Source organism: Candoia aspera, chromosome 1, assembly GCF_035149785.1.
Source record: "Candoia aspera isolate rCanAsp1 chromosome 1, rCanAsp1.hap2, whole genome shotgun sequence".
Lineage (NCBI taxonomy): Eukaryota > Metazoa > Chordata > Lepidosauria > Squamata > Boidae > Candoia > Candoia aspera.
In genome coordinates, this window is record NC_086153.1 from 162,532,103 (window position 1) to 162,550,842 (window position 18,740).

General features: G+C 39.5%; 1 protein-coding gene across 1 annotated transcript in view; it reads right to left on the reverse strand.

Moving 5' to 3' along the window:
• Nucleotides 1-18,740, reverse strand: part of PKHD1 (PKHD1 ciliary IPT domain containing fibrocystin/polyductin) — a 282,461-nt gene that overhangs the window by 240,660 nt on the left and 23,061 nt on the right. Inside the window, exons 9-18 of the mRNA XM_063301310.1 lie at nucleotides 17,191-17,466; nucleotides 15,338-15,427; nucleotides 14,642-14,732; nucleotides 13,921-14,063; nucleotides 12,198-12,325; nucleotides 11,051-11,235; nucleotides 9,907-10,045; nucleotides 7,358-7,512; nucleotides 3,858-4,042; nucleotides 1,021-1,143 (exon numbers count right to left, since the gene is read on the reverse strand). Of these exons, the coding sequence (XP_063157380.1) occupies nucleotides 1,021-1,143; nucleotides 3,858-4,042; nucleotides 7,358-7,512; nucleotides 9,907-10,045; nucleotides 11,051-11,235; nucleotides 12,198-12,325; nucleotides 13,921-14,063; nucleotides 14,642-14,732; nucleotides 15,338-15,427; nucleotides 17,191-17,466 (1,515 nt within the window). The remainder of the gene's footprint in view (nucleotides 1-1,020; nucleotides 1,144-3,857; nucleotides 4,043-7,357; nucleotides 7,513-9,906; nucleotides 10,046-11,050; nucleotides 11,236-12,197; nucleotides 12,326-13,920; nucleotides 14,064-14,641; nucleotides 14,733-15,337; nucleotides 15,428-17,190; nucleotides 17,467-18,740) is intronic.

Consider the following 18,740-nt stretch of genomic DNA (forward strand, 5'->3'; position numbering starts at 1 on the left):
AAGCACCAATGTTAATGAATGGCTTAGAGGGCTGCATATATCTTTGTGGCCTTAGCAGCAAAATTAACTGAGAATCTTTGGCTTTATTCCTATCAGAAGGCAGCCCTGCTGCTGGTCCAGACAGCTCTAATGCTCACAGTCTGATTGGGTGGTGACTCTGCTCTTGTTATTCTACAGATAACATATGCGTCAAAAATGATTTATGCATAGGAGTCCATGCATTAATTGTTAATTTTACCAGAATGTAATAAATTTATTATTGTTTTTGTTATATGCATTAGTATTGTATTTGTTATTTGCATTAATATGTAAATATATTGAGAGCTCTTCCACCGAAGTCAAATTCCTTGTATAATTATACTTGGCCAATAAAGCTATTCTATTCTATTCTATTCTATTCTATTCTATTCTATTCTATTCTATTCTATTCTATTCTATTCTATTCTATTCTATTCTATTCTATTCTGCCTTTTATATGAGGCTTCAAGGCATTTTTGAGGTGGGGGAGGCTTCAAGTCAGTGTTGACTCCTGGGGACTGCCTGGACTAGTCCCTGCAGGTTTCTTGGCAAGATTTCAGAAGTGGTTTGCCCTGGCCTCCTTCCTAGGGCTGAGAGATGACTGGCCCAAGGTCACCCAGCTGGCTTTGTGCCTAAGGCAGGACTAGAACTCACAGCCAACGGGTTTCTAGTCTGGTGCCTTAACCACTACACCAACTTGTCTTCCTCCAAGGCAAATTACATGGGAGTTTCCCCTAATTATATTTCCACATGGAGTCTTTTGGACCCAAACTGATGGGCCCCAAGTCACCCAGTGAGCTTCCATGGCTGAGGCTGGCCTTGAACCAGGATTTCTCCCAGTCCAATACCAACACTTCTCAACTTCAATCTTACCACATTTTACCAATTGTAAACAAATACGCATCTTGAGAAAATCCACAGTGAGTTGCTTGGTTGCTGATAATTTTTGAGGCGTATTAAAACACTCAATTTTCACAAGATAGGTTTATGTCAATTTCATACCTGTGTCAAGTTATTGGGGGTAGCAAGCATATCTCCAAATACTGGATCAATGAAAACGCCACCATCAAATACCACATAGCTCATAACCGCTGGGTTAATACCAGTGAGGTTTTCATTAGAGACCTTGGAAGAAAGCATTAAATAAAATTCCTTAGTATTTTCTTATTTCAGTAACACAGTAGTGTTTATCATTTCTATAAAATATGTTAATCTCATACAGGTATCACCAGATGTCTGATTCTTGGTGTTTGCTACTGCAGACTAAATTACCAATTATTAATCTAGTAGCATAAGCACATGGCACCTGTGAGTAAATTCTTTACTTTTTCATTGGATATTGTATCTGTGTTTTCTCTGAGTCTTTGGCAATAAAGTCAATCACTCCTACCCAAAAAAGTCAAAATATAGATGTCCCTATATAAAAAAGCCAGGAAAGAAGAGTAATGCACATCAAAGAATTGTTCTTTTTAAACTTCCTCTCCTATCACAGGGCAAACCATGTCCCACATTGTTGCCAAGATTACACAGTCATGTTCTTGAAGTCACCAGGAGTCAACGTGAACTTGAGGCAGTCTTTACCTTGATCTTCCAACGCCCACCCACTTTGCAACTCCATAAAACTATTTCCAAATCCAGCTACGTTTTGTCTTCCCCTTTAAAAAAAAAGCTTTCTTGTATACTTTGGATATAATTGTAATTTTACAGCAATCAACAATTAAGTATATACAATATTTAATAACAAACAATACTTTAACAGACAAAACTAAAGATGCCCTCATGTCAAGCCCAGTTCCTGGTGACTTCATGGACGCAAACATGCAGTTTTCTTGGCAATAGTATGGCTATGGTTTGCTATTGCCTTCTTCCAAGATGGTTTTTTGGTATCCCAGTCTAGTTTAGAGCTCTAGCATTCTGTGGTAGCCTTCCATCCAAGTACTAACCAGACTTGACCCTGCTTGGTTTCTGAGCCCAATTGTCATGAGCAAGGATGGCCAGCAGGGGGCTCCCATCCAGACTGTCAAGTGCATGCATAGCACTGAGGAATTGGTCAGCCATTCAAAGAGACACAGATCGGGACTGCCTTAACCCTTGGGGGTTATATGTCTGGGTTTTCCCACGCTTCTTCAGTTTGTTAGGATTCCTGTTAAGTACTAGCAATAAATATTAGAGACCAGTTCCTTGTCTCAGTGTGTTTCCTGGTTGTTAGGACACCAATGTTGCTACCAGCTGAGACAATATTGTAGTATTAACTGTATTTCATTTAACATCTTATGTCACACCTATCTACTCTGACCAAGTGCCCTTGGAATTGCAATACCAATGTACCTGAATTCCAAGTTTTGGGGGGCACCATGTTGGGGTGGGAAAGGCCGCTGTACATCATTCCAAAAAATAAAATATTACTAGCATTAATAATAATGCAAACACTTCATTACATTTTCTCATGTACATTGATATAATACATTGCAATATATATGGAAACTAATTATCTGCAACATATATCCAAACCGTTATGGATGAAAATACCACAATTATATGAACATATGCTTCTTTTCCACCTGCTCATTAGCTTTCCTTATGGTTAAGTGCTGCAAGATTGAAGAAAAACTCATTGAGGTGATTGTAAGATTAACATATTTTACAGTGTGAGATTTTTCCACGGCAAAAGCAACTCCAGCAGATGTGTGGATACATTCATGAAAAGTCATTTATTTGCCTGTTGCTAAAAAATCCTGATTGCTGTTCTTTACAAAAGGGAGGGGAGGGGAGGGGGGAAAGGGGGAAAAAGATCTGGACATGTGTATTATCCAAACTGTTAGTAAAGAGCCACAAAACCTGAGGGAACTACTGTACATAACCAAATATAACTTGATTTTTACATTGCATTTTACACTATGTTTTAATTGCTGTGAGCTTGGACACACAATGTCTTCTTATAAAGTGGGCAACAATGTAGTATAATGAATAAGGCTTAAGGGTAAGACTAGGATCGGGAGTAAAGTTCAGTTCCACTTTTGGCCGTGGAAGCTCATTGGGTGATTTGTAGCCAGTCCATGTATATTCTCAGCTCTGATATCATTAAAAAAAATGACAGCATTGTGCCATCACACCATAAGCTCTCCTCCTTTTGGACATCCATGTGATGTCACAATGGATGTACAGAAGAAGCAGAACTTCTGTCATGACGACTTGTCACTGCTTTTATTAGACTGAATGGTTTGACACCAACTCACCCATGGATACTTCTGAGCCAGTCATAGCCCAATCTATGTTACAGATTAGTTGATGTGAAGATAAGTTGGAAGAGTTATGTGTATCACCATTAGCTCTTGGGGGAAATGTTGGATATACATCTAATGAATAAATATCAAAGAAGAACAGATGGGAAAGATGATCTTCAGAAAATTTAGAGGGCAGTTTAAATATAGTATAGATACAGTATATCCATGTTTCAATATCAGTCAGTTTTTTCCCTAAAAACTGGAAAACTGTCAGATGCAGTAAGGTGGTCTTTCTATTCATTTCTTCATGTGCCTACTAAGGTGATGTCAAGCAGAGAGGTCAGAGTTCAATAGGCTGGGAAAGAGCTGCATCAAATAACTGAATGATTCAATAAGCTTTGGCTGAGGGATCAAAACTCTAGATATGTTGTAGCTCATTGGGGAACTCCAAATGTAGAAAATCCCAAAGTAGAAAGGATCATGAACAATGTTAAATAAACCATCCAGAATAGCAAGAATGACTCAGGGCTAGACTGCATCTATGAGAAGAAACTGAGAATTAACAAATGTTAATATAAAACATCTGAATAAAAGGGGTTTAACAACTGGTCTTACCCTGATGAAATTGGGCAAATCACCAATCAGTGAAGTCCATGTCAGTGTCCATATACTTTGATAACAGTTGTTTGAAATCTTAGATACAAAGAAGTCACTGGCATTTATATACTGAGCTGTAAAATTATCGCTGTAATTTTGTAGAAGACTGTGGAGGTGATTGGCAGACATGGACACTGGAATACCTGGAGGAAAATGATAAAGTAACAGAACTGAGTAATGAGCCATATGAAAACCAATGGGAGCTAAACAATAATACATAATATGATGCAAATGACGTGAGTTATATATTTGGTGTTATTTGCACAAAGAAATCGTGATATATATGATATCATCATAGCTTCTGTGACCAATTGTACATTTCAAGAAGTAAGCATGGCCCCTTACCACAAGCATGGGCAAAATGTTGATGACGAGCCTAGATTCAAGACTCCAGGTTGGTCTGTTTTAACATGCTAAAAAAGTAAAAACAATCTGACACTACAGACCCTTTGGTTTGCTTTTGAAAATCAGCAGTAAATCATACCCTCCACAAGGTTGTGATTTGCTGTCAAAAGTTGGTGGTGAGAACTTTCATGGCCTTGGCAGCAAGAAGAATTCAGTGAATTGTCAGTTGGCCAACCCTATCTTAAATCATATCCCATCATGAGTACAGGCTATGAACTATATTATTACCGTTTTTCTTTCTCTGCATTACCTACCTTTCTCCTGGGCCAATGCATTATTTCATTGCTTTTCCAGACACCTCAATTCCCAATAGTCAAAATGAATAAATAGAGACCATTATATGACAGTAAAAAGTTAGAGGTTTCCATCTCTCTTTGTTGCCATCTGGTGGTTATCCAGATGTTTGCAGTCCAGACTGATTGCCCTAAGATGTGATTCAAGAGCTGTAATACTAAATCATATGGGCATTATCTTGTTCTACTAATGCCATATTTTGTTCTCAGATTAAGGAATTTATCGACAGGACTTTAGAGCAATAGCTGTGAGTCTAGAATGCATTTTTCCTTGGCTATTTTTCTATTTTTGGTTATAGCTTTAGTACTTGGAATTTATCAAGGGATCAAAAATTCTGGGCTTTTTGTGCATGAAAAGTAGCCAAAAGAACTATTATACAACATTTAAGAGCAAAATCTACATCTGATTTGTAGCACATATGTTTTATTTTCAAGCAATCTTGACATACTAGTTCAAATATGGACTTCCCTGAAACAGATTTCTCAACTTTTATCTATGATTTAAATTTTCAGACTTTTTTTCCCCTTTGTATTCTTTAATTTGTGTATTATAATTGCTGTTTATACTGTTAATTATTATTCATTATTATTATTTATTAAATTTATATCACCGCCCATCTCCCCCAATGGGGGACTCTGGGCCGTTTACAATAAAATAGCACTAAAAACATAACCACCTAAAAATTACCATTAAAATATACATAAAAACAAATGTAAAATCCAAGTGGAGATGGAACACAATCACTAAGAGATGCTATGGTGCCAGCCATCCCCAGGCGGAGCTGTCACTCTCCCCCTCCCAAGCAAGGTGGCAGAACCAGGTCTTAAGTTTCTTCCGGAAGTCCAAGAGTGAGGAAATCTGTCTCAACTCTGGGGGCAAGATGTTCTAAAGGGCGGTTGCCACTGCAGAGAAGGCTCGCCTCCTGGACCCCGCTAGATGAAATTCCTTTACTAATGGGGTCCATAGCATGCCCTCCCTGCCTGATCGGGTAGGACGGGTCGATGTTATGGGGACGAGACGGTCCCTCAGGTACCCTGGTCCCATGCCATGTAGGGCTTTAAAGGTGATAACCAATACCTTGAATTGGACCCAGAAGCAAACTGGTACTCAATGCAGCTCGCGTAACAGTGGTGTCACATGGGCTGATTTTACAGCCCTGATAACTGTCCGCGCAGCCACATTCTGGACCAGCTGAAGCTTCTGAATACTTTTCAAGGGTAGCCCCATGTAGAACGCATTGCAGTAGTCTATATGGGAGATGACAAGGGCATGAGTGACTGTCCGGAGGGCATCTTGGTCCAGGAATGGGCATAGCTGGTGCACCACCCGAAGATGTGCAAAGGCCCTCCTAGCCGCAACTGCCACCTGCTCTTCGAGCAGGAGTCGTGAGTCCAGGAGGACCCCCAGGTTCCGTACTGGTTCCGAATGGGGCAGTGCCACCCCATCCAGAACCAAAGATGACAACTTCCTGGAACCCGAGGGGCCATCAATCCACAGCCACTCTGTCTTACCAGGGTTCAGCTGAAGCCTGTTGTTCCCCACCCAGGCCCCCACAGCCCCCAGGCACCTGGAAAGGGTGGAGACCACATCACTTACTTCACCTGGGATGGAGATATATAACTGGGTATCATCAGCATATTGATGATACCTCATCCCATGGTGACGGATGATCTCAGCCAGCAGTTTCATGTAGATGTTAAATAGGAGAGGAGAGAGTACCGAACCCTGCGGCACCCCACAATGAAGGAGTCGAGGGCCAGATCTCTCCTCTCCTATCACCACTGATTGGGAACGGCCCTGGAGGAAGGAGGTGAACCAGCGCAAAACTACCCCACCCACCCAGCCACCCCCCAACCCCAGAAGGATACCATGGTTGACGGTATCAAAAGTGGCTGAGAGGTCCAAGAGAGCCAGGATGGATGTACTGCCTCCATCCCGCTCCCGCCAGAGATCATCCATAAGTGCGACCAATGCAGCCTCTGTCCCATATCCTGACCTGAAACCTGACTGAAAGGGGTCCAGATAATCCATTTCCTCCAAAATTCTCTGGAGCTGCAACGCAACCACTTTCTCAACCACCTTTCCCAAGAAGGGAAGGTGGGAGACAGGGCGAAAATTGCCCAGTATAGTAGGGTCCAAGGATAGCTTCTTGAGGAGGAGGTACACCAGCGCCTCCTTTAAGGTAGCTGGAAACACCCTGTCCCTCAAGTATGCATTAACCATCGCCTGGACCCAACCACAAGTCACTTCCTGGGCTGATTTTATCAGCCAGGAAGGGCATGGATCAAGCTGACATGTGGTTGCATTCACAGTCCGAAGAATCCTGTCCACTTCCTCAGGCCCAACAGGATCAAACCGTTCCCAGATGACAGGGTGAGTACATTCCCCTGGCATCTCCCCAGACTCTGCTTCACGCTTAGAGTCCAGCTCAGAATGGATCTGAGTGATACTGTTAATTGATACTGTTAATTATTAATTCACACCATATCCTTATTAATATTTATATGGCATCAGATCTGATAGTTGCATTCTTTATTTTTGCTTATGTTACCATTATTTTGTCTTTTGTTAAGTTTTCCTTATTTTGTTTAATTAAAAAAGAGTATATTGATGCATTTGCTAATATGCGTGATTACACAAAAGCAACCATAGGCAGATTTCAATCATTATTAATCTGTGTCCCAATTTTCAGGATGGATGGTATATCTTGGCTAATCTGTTATTTTGTAGAGGAAAGAGGCTGCCAATTCTCAGTTTACCTGGAATCACCATATTAGGTAGATGGATTTGAAAAGTTCCTCCGAGAGGTGGGCTTGCGCCCTGAATCCTTTGGACTGTCAGATTGATCCCTGCCTCATTCACAGACACCAGCAACTGATCAGTCTCTTCTGATCCCTCCAAAGGTATGCCTCCTCTACGTGAAAAAATAAACCAAAGCAAGTTACACAATACTGTTCCTGTCTCAGAACAGGGCTGCATCAAATGGGACTCCAGAATATCTATCTAGAGCCATCCATTTCCAGCCAGAAATCAACAGGCAGCCCGCAAACAAGTCATTCATGTTCCCCAGCAACTGGCAGTCGTAGACATGCTGCCCCCAATGCTTGACTGTACAGAGAGAAGAACTTCTAGAGTGCTACGGCAAAGGTGTTTATTGCAAAGCACATTGCGTTTCAGAAAAGCCTTTTATTAAGCACTTTGAATAAAATAAAGAAAACTGGCCAGAAATTGGACAAAATATCTTATGTTTACTTACACGTAACTCAGACTTAACTTCTTCAGACTTTCATTACAGACAAATCAAATTGCTTTTCCATACATATTATGCAAAAATAATTTTCAAACCTCATCCCAAACAATACGTTATAAATCTCACAAAGTTTCATTAATGCAATTCCTTTGTAATTAGAAATACATCATAAGAAGAAAAATTAGAAAAGAATATCTATATTCCTAGTATCACAAGAAAACACCAGTAGTTACATACGTACCCTAACAAAAGCATAAAAACCAGTAAGCAAATTGCATATTAACAATTCTTAATTCCTCACATTTACAAAAAAAAAAAAATAATAAGAATGCAAATTGGTCTTTTCCCTTCAAAATACTTTCCTTAAAATATATTTTCTTCAAATTATAGCAGGCAACTACTATAGCTCCTTTATACCTCTCAGACTCCTGGTCTCATCATTTCTCGTTTTATTTTGCTTTGCTGAAACTTTATTTCTAATGGGATTATTATTATTATTATTATTATTATTATTTCAATTAGTGTTTGCATAAATAAACCTGAGATTGGCTACTTATACTGAGATCTGACAATTGTAGCTTTAGCTCAGAGAGCAATTTGAAAGCAGCTTTGCCAACTTTATGGATTGTGCCTAATTCTATTTTGATTCACATGGAGTTTCTTTGTTTTGTACAATCGTGATTCATTGGAAAAGATTTCCCAGAATCAGTAAAATTCTCCTTTTTGTATCAAAATTACATCGACATATCTATCTGGCCACATAAATAGCACAACTACTATTTCCAAAAATGCTACTTTGGAGGTTTTAGATTTCAATTTGCTACCTGACAATTACTTTTTGCTTCCAACAGGCAAACACTACCAGCAATAATATGCAACATAACTTACAACGTACATACATAAAGTTAGGCTAACACTGTAGTCTTGGTCAATGTATAGATATACATTTGTTTCAAATGCCTTTTAAAGATTTTATTTAATCTAACTGTAGTTAAATTTAAGTTGCATGCAAGACTTCCGCTAGAGCTGACTTGAAAAAAAAATAAAGTTTCAATTTTCTGCAAGATCTCTCGCTCTCTCTCTCTCTCACACACACACACATGCTAGATTCAACATTTGTTTTTAACCTTGTATACGGAATTATCCCTTCCTCCCCACATCCCACTGCCCAATTTAATTCTGTCCAACCAACAGCTAAGGAAAAATCTTTGCTGTATCCTTATTTATATTAGAGCTACCCTGCCTGGGCTGTATAAACCTGGATGAGTTTTAGCTATCCCTTGGCTGCAATCTGGGGGCTGTCCAGATTTTTACAGCCCAGATATGGACTGCCAGAGCCTTGCATGGGTATTCAGTTCACTTAAGAGCCATTCTTTACTTGCATCTAACCACAGTGCAAACATGCCCCAGCAATCTTCGTTTTCTGCTCTGTTTTCACAACATTGCCTTAGTCTGATCCCAGATTATTCCCAAGGCAATCCTAAAGCAGCCTTAAGTCATCCTTAACTGTTCCAATGTTAGAGTTTTCCTTCTTATTCTGACACATTTTATACCGATGTGCCAATCTAATTGTCTATCAAAACTTGTCTCCTCCTCCCCAGCCTCAGCCCAATTAACAAGAGTGATATGATTGGTGGATGTTTTTCCACCGGCTAATGAGGTTTAGTAGGAGGGGAGGGAAACAAATCTGGGAGAGTCCACCAATCCCTTTCTTAAACTTGTCCTGAACAAAGAAAATAAGAACTCAACCACTGGGCATCATCCTTCCTGTGGCAGGATAAGGATCAGCAGAGGGAATAGCAAAAACAATACTGGGATACTTTTCTGCTAACTGAAGGAGTGGGGAAACTGAACTTGGGGAAAAGTCCTCACTGGGTTCCTTGACTTTCTCTGAAACTTTGTCCCTGAGGTGATGTCTTACCAAATAGTTGACTTACTTTACAGACCTCTATTATTTTTGTAGTCCTGGCTGGCTTTCTCTGATTCTTTAGCAGCCAATTAGAAAAGGGAGGGAGGGAGGATATGGGGGCATAAATACGTATGAACCTTTATTCCTACCTGAGTGAGAGAAGAGGGAGGTTCTTGTGATAGTCTGCTACAAAAAAGGATATGTTAAAAACAGGCGGGATGCCAGCAACTGAGATGGACTCTATGAGGTTCCCATGTGGGTGAGCTGACCTGGGTTCCTTCTGAAAAACTAAAAAGAAAACAGTTTGGGGATAATACTACTATAAAAGGCATGACTTATCACTTGCCAGACTCAATATGCATATAGATTCTTAAAACAAGTGTATTTGCAAGGTAATTTATATCAGAAGATCTCCCTACCACTGCAATAAATGTCTCTCTAGAAATTCCAAACTGCTGTCCAAAATTTTCACAAAGATGTTAAGGACAAGGCTCAGATAAATAACTGGCCTTTACTGTCAATATGAACTAGCCCTGGGAACAGCAAAGAGCAGATCCTGCAGAATCTAAGAATCTATCTCTGTATATGGGGGTAAGTAAAGGTAAAGGTTTCCCTTGACATTAAGTCCAGTCGTGTCCGACTCTAGGGGGCGGTGCTCATCTCCGTTTCAAGGCCGAAGAGCCGGCGTTTGTCCGTAGACACTTCCATGGTCATGTGGCCGGCATGACTACACGGAACGCCGTTACCTGTCCGCCGAAGCGGTACCTATTAATCTACTCACATTGGCACGTTTTCGAACTGCTAGGTTGGCAGGAGCTGGGACTAGCAACAGGAGCTCACCCCGTCACGCGGATTCGAACTGCCGACCTTCCGATCGGCAAGCTCAGCAGCTCAGCGGTTTAACACGCAGTGCCACCACGTCCCACTTGTATATGAGTGTAGCTGAGTTTAAATCCTAGGTTTCTTTCTCCTGCCTTTTCCTCATATGGACATCCTGCAGCCTATCTGTCAGACTGGGATGTTGATGATATCTGTATGGGGTTTATGCACCAGCTTTGCTTGTTCCAGCTCTTTGCTTCCTTCCCACCTTGCCAGCATCAGCCTTCACACGAACTGGATCCAGAATCTACAGCTGAAATGTTTCCCAAATATCCAACAGTTATCAACTGCATTCTCTCAAACAATTATTTCTTGGTTTTTTTTTAATCCTTTCTCTTGCCCCTTCAAAGCCATTCATATTTCACTGTTTTATTTATCAGCAGCACTAAGAAGAAAAGCAGCACATTAGCTTACCAACTACATCTTGATCTGAAACAATGATCTCATCAATGAAAAACCAGCCATGTGTCCCTGTTGCAGTAGCAGGAGCTTCTACATCAATCTGGTGCAAAAACACTGAAGAGTTTTTTGGAAGATCAGTAAGGAATTCAGAACTATTCAGACAGTCTCTCCAAAGGTTGGTACATATGAATTTCCAGCTGAAAGAGAAAAATATTTTTGTGGAATAAAGAAATCTCCTGAAAGTATATTAGATGTTTACTTAAAAGGAAACCTACAGTGGATGAGCTGTTAATGACAGGACCCTTCTTATAGCTGCCAGGAAAGCAAAAACGAATATACATTTTCTATGTGCCCCCCAAAAGATTGCAGATGTTTAGAAATAGCAGTATCACACTTTACGTGGTACTCAGAAAAAGCAAGCAGCCATTTTGCTTAGCAGTCCTGCATATTTGATTCTTGAAGGGCTAGAATCTACTCTGATGCTCAGTTTTCAGTATGGGCAAAGCCTTAAAAGTAGTACACTTGACTTTGATACTGAATCCATCTTCCTGATCAAATTTCCTAACAACATTCCTCTGAATTCCCTAAACCAGGTTTTTCAAACTGTGTTCTGTGGAACCACAGATTTCCGTGAGAACTGATGGGTTCCATGAGAGACTAAGGGCAAACAAGCAAACATACAATGGTTTGCTCAAATGCAGCCAATTCTCTGTCATTAGAGCTTTACCTCTTGATCAAGAGTTCTGGAATGTCTTTTTCTTTTTTTTTAAACTAACAGGTTCCATGGCCTGAAAAAGTTTGAAATCCCCTGCCCTAAAGCATGATTCTGCTAAATCAAAGTCATATGCACAGTGGAATGAAACCGGTGGCTTATGGTTAGGTCTCTGTTCTTGAATATAAGAGCAGTTTCCTAAATATTGTTGAAATGTGATTCCCAGCTGCCCGAGCCAGCATAGTCGAATGGGGAAGGATGCTTGGAGCTGTAACTCAGCAACAACTGGAGGTCAAAAACATCAAAAGAAGTGGTTTTGATTCCCATTGGTTAAGAACCTGTCCCATTGCCTGTATGTCCAAAGCATACATACTGCAGCTAGTTATATTAAAAAGGAAGGGGCCAGTCATGAAAAAATATATAGAATGAAGGTTTATAGACATATACCTTTCTGGACTGGATTTCAGATTCCACTGGCAAGTCAAATGCCGCTTCACAGTATTTAGGAAGATATTGGAATAAGACACTGCAATGTAGAGGGTATTGTTCAGGTAACCTTTGTATGCAAAGCACAGCTGTGAAGGAGGGAAAGAGCAAAACATTCTTCATTAAACGCTTCATTTACCTGTCTCCAGTATGGCTGCTGGTAATACAGAACAACACATTTCCCATGCTCAGGTTTCTTTGAACAACGTTCTTCCCTTAGTCAGCCATTCATTTAAGTCATAAGAAGCAAGAATTGCCATTTGGGGTAATGGAGAGTCCTTGCCCAATTCCTCCAGTTCTCCCTGGTATCCCATCAGTCTTGCATCAAGACAGCACTGGTGGGGCTTTCCTACATTACCTGATCCTTCCCAAGGGGCCACACAGACTGATGTGAGCATAGTTTGGACACTACAGCACCTTCATGTTTGGAAGGTGTGTTCTGTGCTGCCATGCCTTGATAGTGAGTTTCTTATGGCACCACTTGCATTTTCAGCTGTTCTCCATCTCTGCCTTGCTTCTTGTGTTTTGCCCTGGTAAACTGAGTTTAGGGTTTAAATTGCCCCTCTTCTGACAAAGTTACCAGATACACGTAACACACTGATCCTTAACTTTCCCCACTGCATTTTGTTGTGTGAATCTAACTTCTGTATTGTGAGTGATACAATAAACTTAAGGATCAAGTTGCAAGTTTCAGCTAGCTATGCAGCATGGAGCAGGCGGGGCCTTTTTCTAAGTCTAGATACTTTCTACAGTTCCCTTCTCTTCAGACTACTAGAAAACAGGTGCTAAGTAAAACCCATCTTTCTGCAGATCTTATCCTAACTCTTTTTTAACCTATTACAATAACTTGGTACATAAAGATTTGGTACATAAAATTGATTTAAAATACCTTAGATGGAACCATTCTTTTAAAAGCATTGAAAATTCTAGGCTGCTGCGCCTAGCCAACCATAACAAAAAGTTTAGTAGGGTCTGGCCTGGGTAGTACTTGGATGTGAGACTACTTGGAATTCCCAGGGCCATAGGCTATACTGAAATGATGGGAAAAAATATTCAGAAGACAGTGGTGGACCATTTTATATTGCTGCCAAAAAACCTGCATCAGCACATTCACAAAATCATCAGGGTAGAGCTCAACTTGAAGGTGACTTTAATTAAACCAGAACTAGGTGTGGTAAAGGATTGGAAAGTCCCTGGTTCAAATCCTCTCTCTGTCACAGACTGATAGGGGTGGCTGTGAGGAGATCTTAGACAGGCTCTAGACCAATGAGTAGGTGATAAAATTTAACCATGTTTCTGATTCAGCCAAGCATCCCTTGGGGGAAGCATTTAACGGAGGAGGTGGTTCTAGGGGATGGAGTGTTATCTTTCTCAGGGTTGTAAACTTCATTTTAAAAGTCATGTATGTGCATCCTACTTACAGGCCTCCACTGGCATGTCTAAGTAAACAAAGTTCATGTGTGGGGGAAACACACACACACACACCCTGCACAGAGAGGTATATTAACTTTGCCCACCTTATGCTGGGATGTGACCCCCACAATGCTTGCACAGATTCAGTTAGTCTTGAGGCCAAAACAGATTTCCTGCTCCTGGTATAGGTTGTGCCCATCACTAATGTCATCATGCTGTTCAATATTTAGTCCTTTCACTGTTTTAAACTTCTTGGAAAAACATTACTCACATGTGTGTATTTAGTCACATCATAAGGAGGGATTAATTGTGATGTTTTGATAAGAGTTTTTGGCCTGAAATTGCTGAATCTTCCACAAAAGGGTAGTGTCCAACTGACAATGACTCCATCGTTGACTAGATTCTCAGCATCTACTGAAGGTGGGGAAAAGTAAGGAAAATGTCTATGCAAAGCAAATCCTAGACAAAACTGAGTGCAAGAATAGCTTTAATAGTGCCATGAGTTGCAGTGTCAAATCTGAAAAAGAGCATTAATGCAGAAATTCAATTGTACCATGTAAAGACTTGCACATATCAAATTTAGTCAAAGAGGGATCAGGTTAAGCATATAAACTAGAGTATTACCCATGTCAAGAGGATCATAAGCATGGGCTTTCTAAGCTTCTCTATTCTTATCCAAACCTTGCAGCCATTCACACAATGGTTGTGTCAGCATAATGTTGAAATCAACTAATATGAGTCTATTGAAGAACACCTGAGTACACATTATACAACCCAAGAGGAGGGATGCATATCTAGGTGATAAATAGGAAACCATGCACTGGTTTTGGAACATGCAAGACCATAAGAAAAAGGGGGTGAAAATGTGGGTGTGTGCATGCATGTGTTTAGTTTTTGGAGAAGGTTTGCAGATGTTCCTTGTCTTTCCTTTACAGTAGCTAAAATTTTCTGCTGAAATAAAGAGCCTTTCAAACTGAAAAGGACAAGCTTACTTTGCTCAAACCTTGCTTGCAAAAAAATGTCAGCAGATGATGACTCTATTTCACATTTTACAGAAAGAAGTTCCTCCAGTTCTTTCTGCATCTGAAAAATAAAATTATTTTGAAGTTTGTAGAAAAGTGCAGAGTTCCAAAATCAACCAGGACCCAAATTTAAGATATGTGGCTGTCTGAAGCAGAACAACAAATGCTTTTCCCCACTATAAGTCTAGACACATGGTACCAAAAATGAGAGAAATTATTTTGGTATCAGAAGCAGATTTTAGATACATATACATAGTTTTCAATAATATTAAATTTTTTGAAATCATTTACAATGATTGAGAGGATTTAGCAATTTAGCTTGTATTATCATCCCTCATTTGAATTAAATCTTTGAATAAATGACATTTCAAATCCACTTCTCAGGATAGAAGCTGTAGTTCCTTACTCCTTAAATGTCATGCTTCTGTGCTACCTTAACTCAACTACAAAATGTCATTACAGATTTCAGCACATTTGTCACTATAATCAACTTTATGTTGGGATATTTTCTTAATTTTTCCTAATGTGTGACCTCTGCTTATAAAGTTCCTATAAAAGTTTTAGATGTTGAACCTAGTGTTGTACTAATCACCACTACCACCCAAATTCTACAAATTGTAATTATTTCTCATTATTTTATATCCAGAAGAATTCTTGAGTCTGTACTTGTTCAACAGTAACATTTGTTGACATGAGATTGCTGGTCACATTGTCCCAGGCAAGACTGAACCATCCTCTGCCAGACAGTGTCAGCATCTATAAAGCAGAAAGATTAAGAGTAGCTTACAAAGTATATTTCTTTCTCCTGAATTAAGAAAAAAAAACAGAAACAGTACCTTTTAGCAACTTGGAATTCTTTGTTCTCTCCTTAACCACATATTGTATGTAATATGAAGTTAAAAAGAGTTGAATCTGATAATCTTGAGTCCCAGTTTAATGCATGGTTTGCACTTAATTAAGGAATCATTATACATTCACAATCATTTTAAAAGCAGTGAAATTTCTGCAAATAGTTTTATTTAGAAAGGAGGGATTAAGGAACTGATGAAGTCATCCTGTTGAGAGTCACTGAAATTGTTTTTTACTATTTCCTAATGTTCCCAATATCAAAGTATCCATAAAACCATTAGTTGGTGTGTTTATGTAATCATAACTTAGGCTGCCTTGCATCCCTTCACAGGGATAAAAAAGAACAGCATTTTGGGTCAATCTATTTCCCAACTGCTAAGAATGATCCAACATCCAAATGATGGTGAATTTGTTAGGGGGTGAAGAAATCTGAGTATGACTCAGATTGACCAACCGTCACATGTAGGATACAGTCAAGCAGAAAAACATTAAGTCTGGTGGCACCTTAAAACTAACACATTTGTTACGTTAGACATTTTAATAGTCTAGACTTTACAAATACACTGACATGCCATGATAATATAAGCCTCTTTATTGCTGTTTGTGAAAACCTGATACTATTTTAACATTATAATTATGATAAAGGATCCTGATTTTTTTTAAAAAAAGTTTTAATAACACAGAACAGAAAAAAAACAAAAAGAAAAAAGAAAAGAAGTAATACAGCAATGACAAAAATATGTATGTAAGGGCTTCTCATATATATATCATACACAGATTGTTGTGAGATATGATATGATAATAGCAATGTGAATAATAAATAATAAAAATAAGTATTATATATAGATCTATTGTGAGATATGATATATAGAAACTGTTGTTGTAGTTTCATTCTAATCAAGCATACATAATCTATGACTGTACGCAACTCACTGAAACAGCAGGACTTCAATCCACTGAGTAACTGGGGCCATAAGTTTATCCTGAGGTATAAAAGCCCTACATGGCATGGGTCCAGGCTACCTAAGGGACCATCTCATCCCTGTTACATCAACCCATCCCACCCGGTCATGCAGAGAGGGCATGCTGCAGATCCTGTCTGCAAGAGAATTCCATCTGGCGGGGTCCAGGAGGCGGGCCTTCTCTGCAGCAGCTCCCGCCCTTTGGAACATCCTTCCCCTGGAATTGAGGTTGGCCTCTTCTCTTCTGGACTTCAGGAAATGGCTGAAGACCTGGTTTTGTCACCATGCCTGGAGTGGGGAGAGGAAGAGCCACTCTTGGGGCTGGTTGGTTCCCTAGTCCTGCCGGAACCAGTTCTGGTCCCCTTTGGGTGGAATTAGATCTGTCATCACTTGGATTTTATTATATTTTATATGTATATTTATTGATATTATTCTGATTTTATTGTATTTTATACTGTTTTATTGTGAACCGCCCAGGGTCCCCCGAGTGGGGGAGATGGATGGTAATAAAAATATGACAAACAAATAAATGAACAAATAAATAAATGGCAACCTGACTTACAAATCAAGAAGTACAACTAGCAAGTAGAATTTAAGACACAAAATTAACTGGTTTTTCCCATCAATTCAATTGACAACTGTTATAGAGAAAGCTGTGCAGAAGAAGCACTCAAAAATTTCCAGCTCAGATTATGTTCTGGAACTTACCTGTATCTCTGGAAGCTGGACAGAGCTGGCTTGTATTTTGTACCTCTCTCTGCAGTAAGTACTGACCACATCTGGGTTCAGCCAGGTATTATGCATCTGAACTCCCACCCTCATTCCATGGTTTGGGGATGTCCCATTATACACGGCTTCCAAATAGTACATTGTACCACCGGTTAGCTCATATTTCTCTGATTTGGGCTTCCTAGGATGGGCCCAGTCTTCCTCCCAAAGTGCTGACCAATCCGAAGTCCCAGAAGGAATTGATACAACTTCCACCTGTTACCCAAAAAAATGAAAGCAGTAAAATGGGTAGAGTAGAAATGTGTACATCTGACTACCTCTCATCAGTCCTAGTTATTCATCAGAGCGTTCCAGACTGAAGAGGCTGATTAAGAATGAAGGTCCCTTTAACTCAATAAATTCAGATGCTGGTGAAAATGGATGCAAAATGAAAAAGAGTTAGAGATGAAAAGGCAAGGAAAACCAAAAGTAATTACTGTTTACCAAGAAAGGCAAATACAAATCTTCTCTTCTAAACTGGTCACAGAACCCTTTTTAAAAGCAAAAATCTCACATAGCAGCTATTATCTAGGTTCTCAGGGTTTAGACCAGTTTGAATGAGACCAAACACATTAAGTTAGGGGTGGGCACAATCTAGAATATGTGATTCAAAAAGGAAGGGAAAATAAAATGACTTTTTCAAATTATAGACCCTGGTGACAATTACAAGGGTAATTCATGATTAGAGACTCTGAATTAAATGAATTAAAATAGAGTTGAAACTGGCCAGTAGCTACTATTTGCTTCAAATCTTAAGTAGCAATTTCAACATTTCTACATTTCCTGTTTGACTACTACAGACATTGGTTTCAAAGTCAGAAACTCCAATTGGATGCTTTTCCAACCAGCATTCATAAGAGGCACCAAAAATAGCTGGTGGCAAGGCTTTGGCACATTTAGAACCCAACATTCCCCTGAAGAAGCATTCTTAAATTGAATAAATCTCTCTGGATAAGAGAGACAACACAAATGAGCCAAAGAAACAAGGGACTGTTCTCGTTAGGGAAACAGGGAGTTAAGCACCAGCAGATAAACAGTAATAAGTAAGAATGACAAGGTTTCGCTCTGAACATCAAATTACTCAATTCACTCATGAGTCAAATTAAGCTGCAGAAATTCTTGGTGGGGGACAATTATATATAAAAATAATAATAATTGGTATGAGAGTAAGGGGGATTATTATTTCACTGAATTAGTACAAAAGATTTAATGATTCTGGGGCTTAAAACAGCAAGATAATAGATCTGTCCTGAACCCCGAAAAGAAACCTAAGAAAAACTATAGCTATAACTTTTTGAAGAGAACGAGGTGCTTACTAATCTGAACCCGTAGTAGCTGTGCAAGTTACCCATTCTGCAGTAAAGTCTCTCTCTCATCATCCATTGAGAAACTGGAGCTGTACAATTTAGAATAGAATTTTTAAAATCTGTTGATTGATGGATTTAGACTCTGTATACACTCTCCCACCAGCATAAGAGATAATGTTTAAT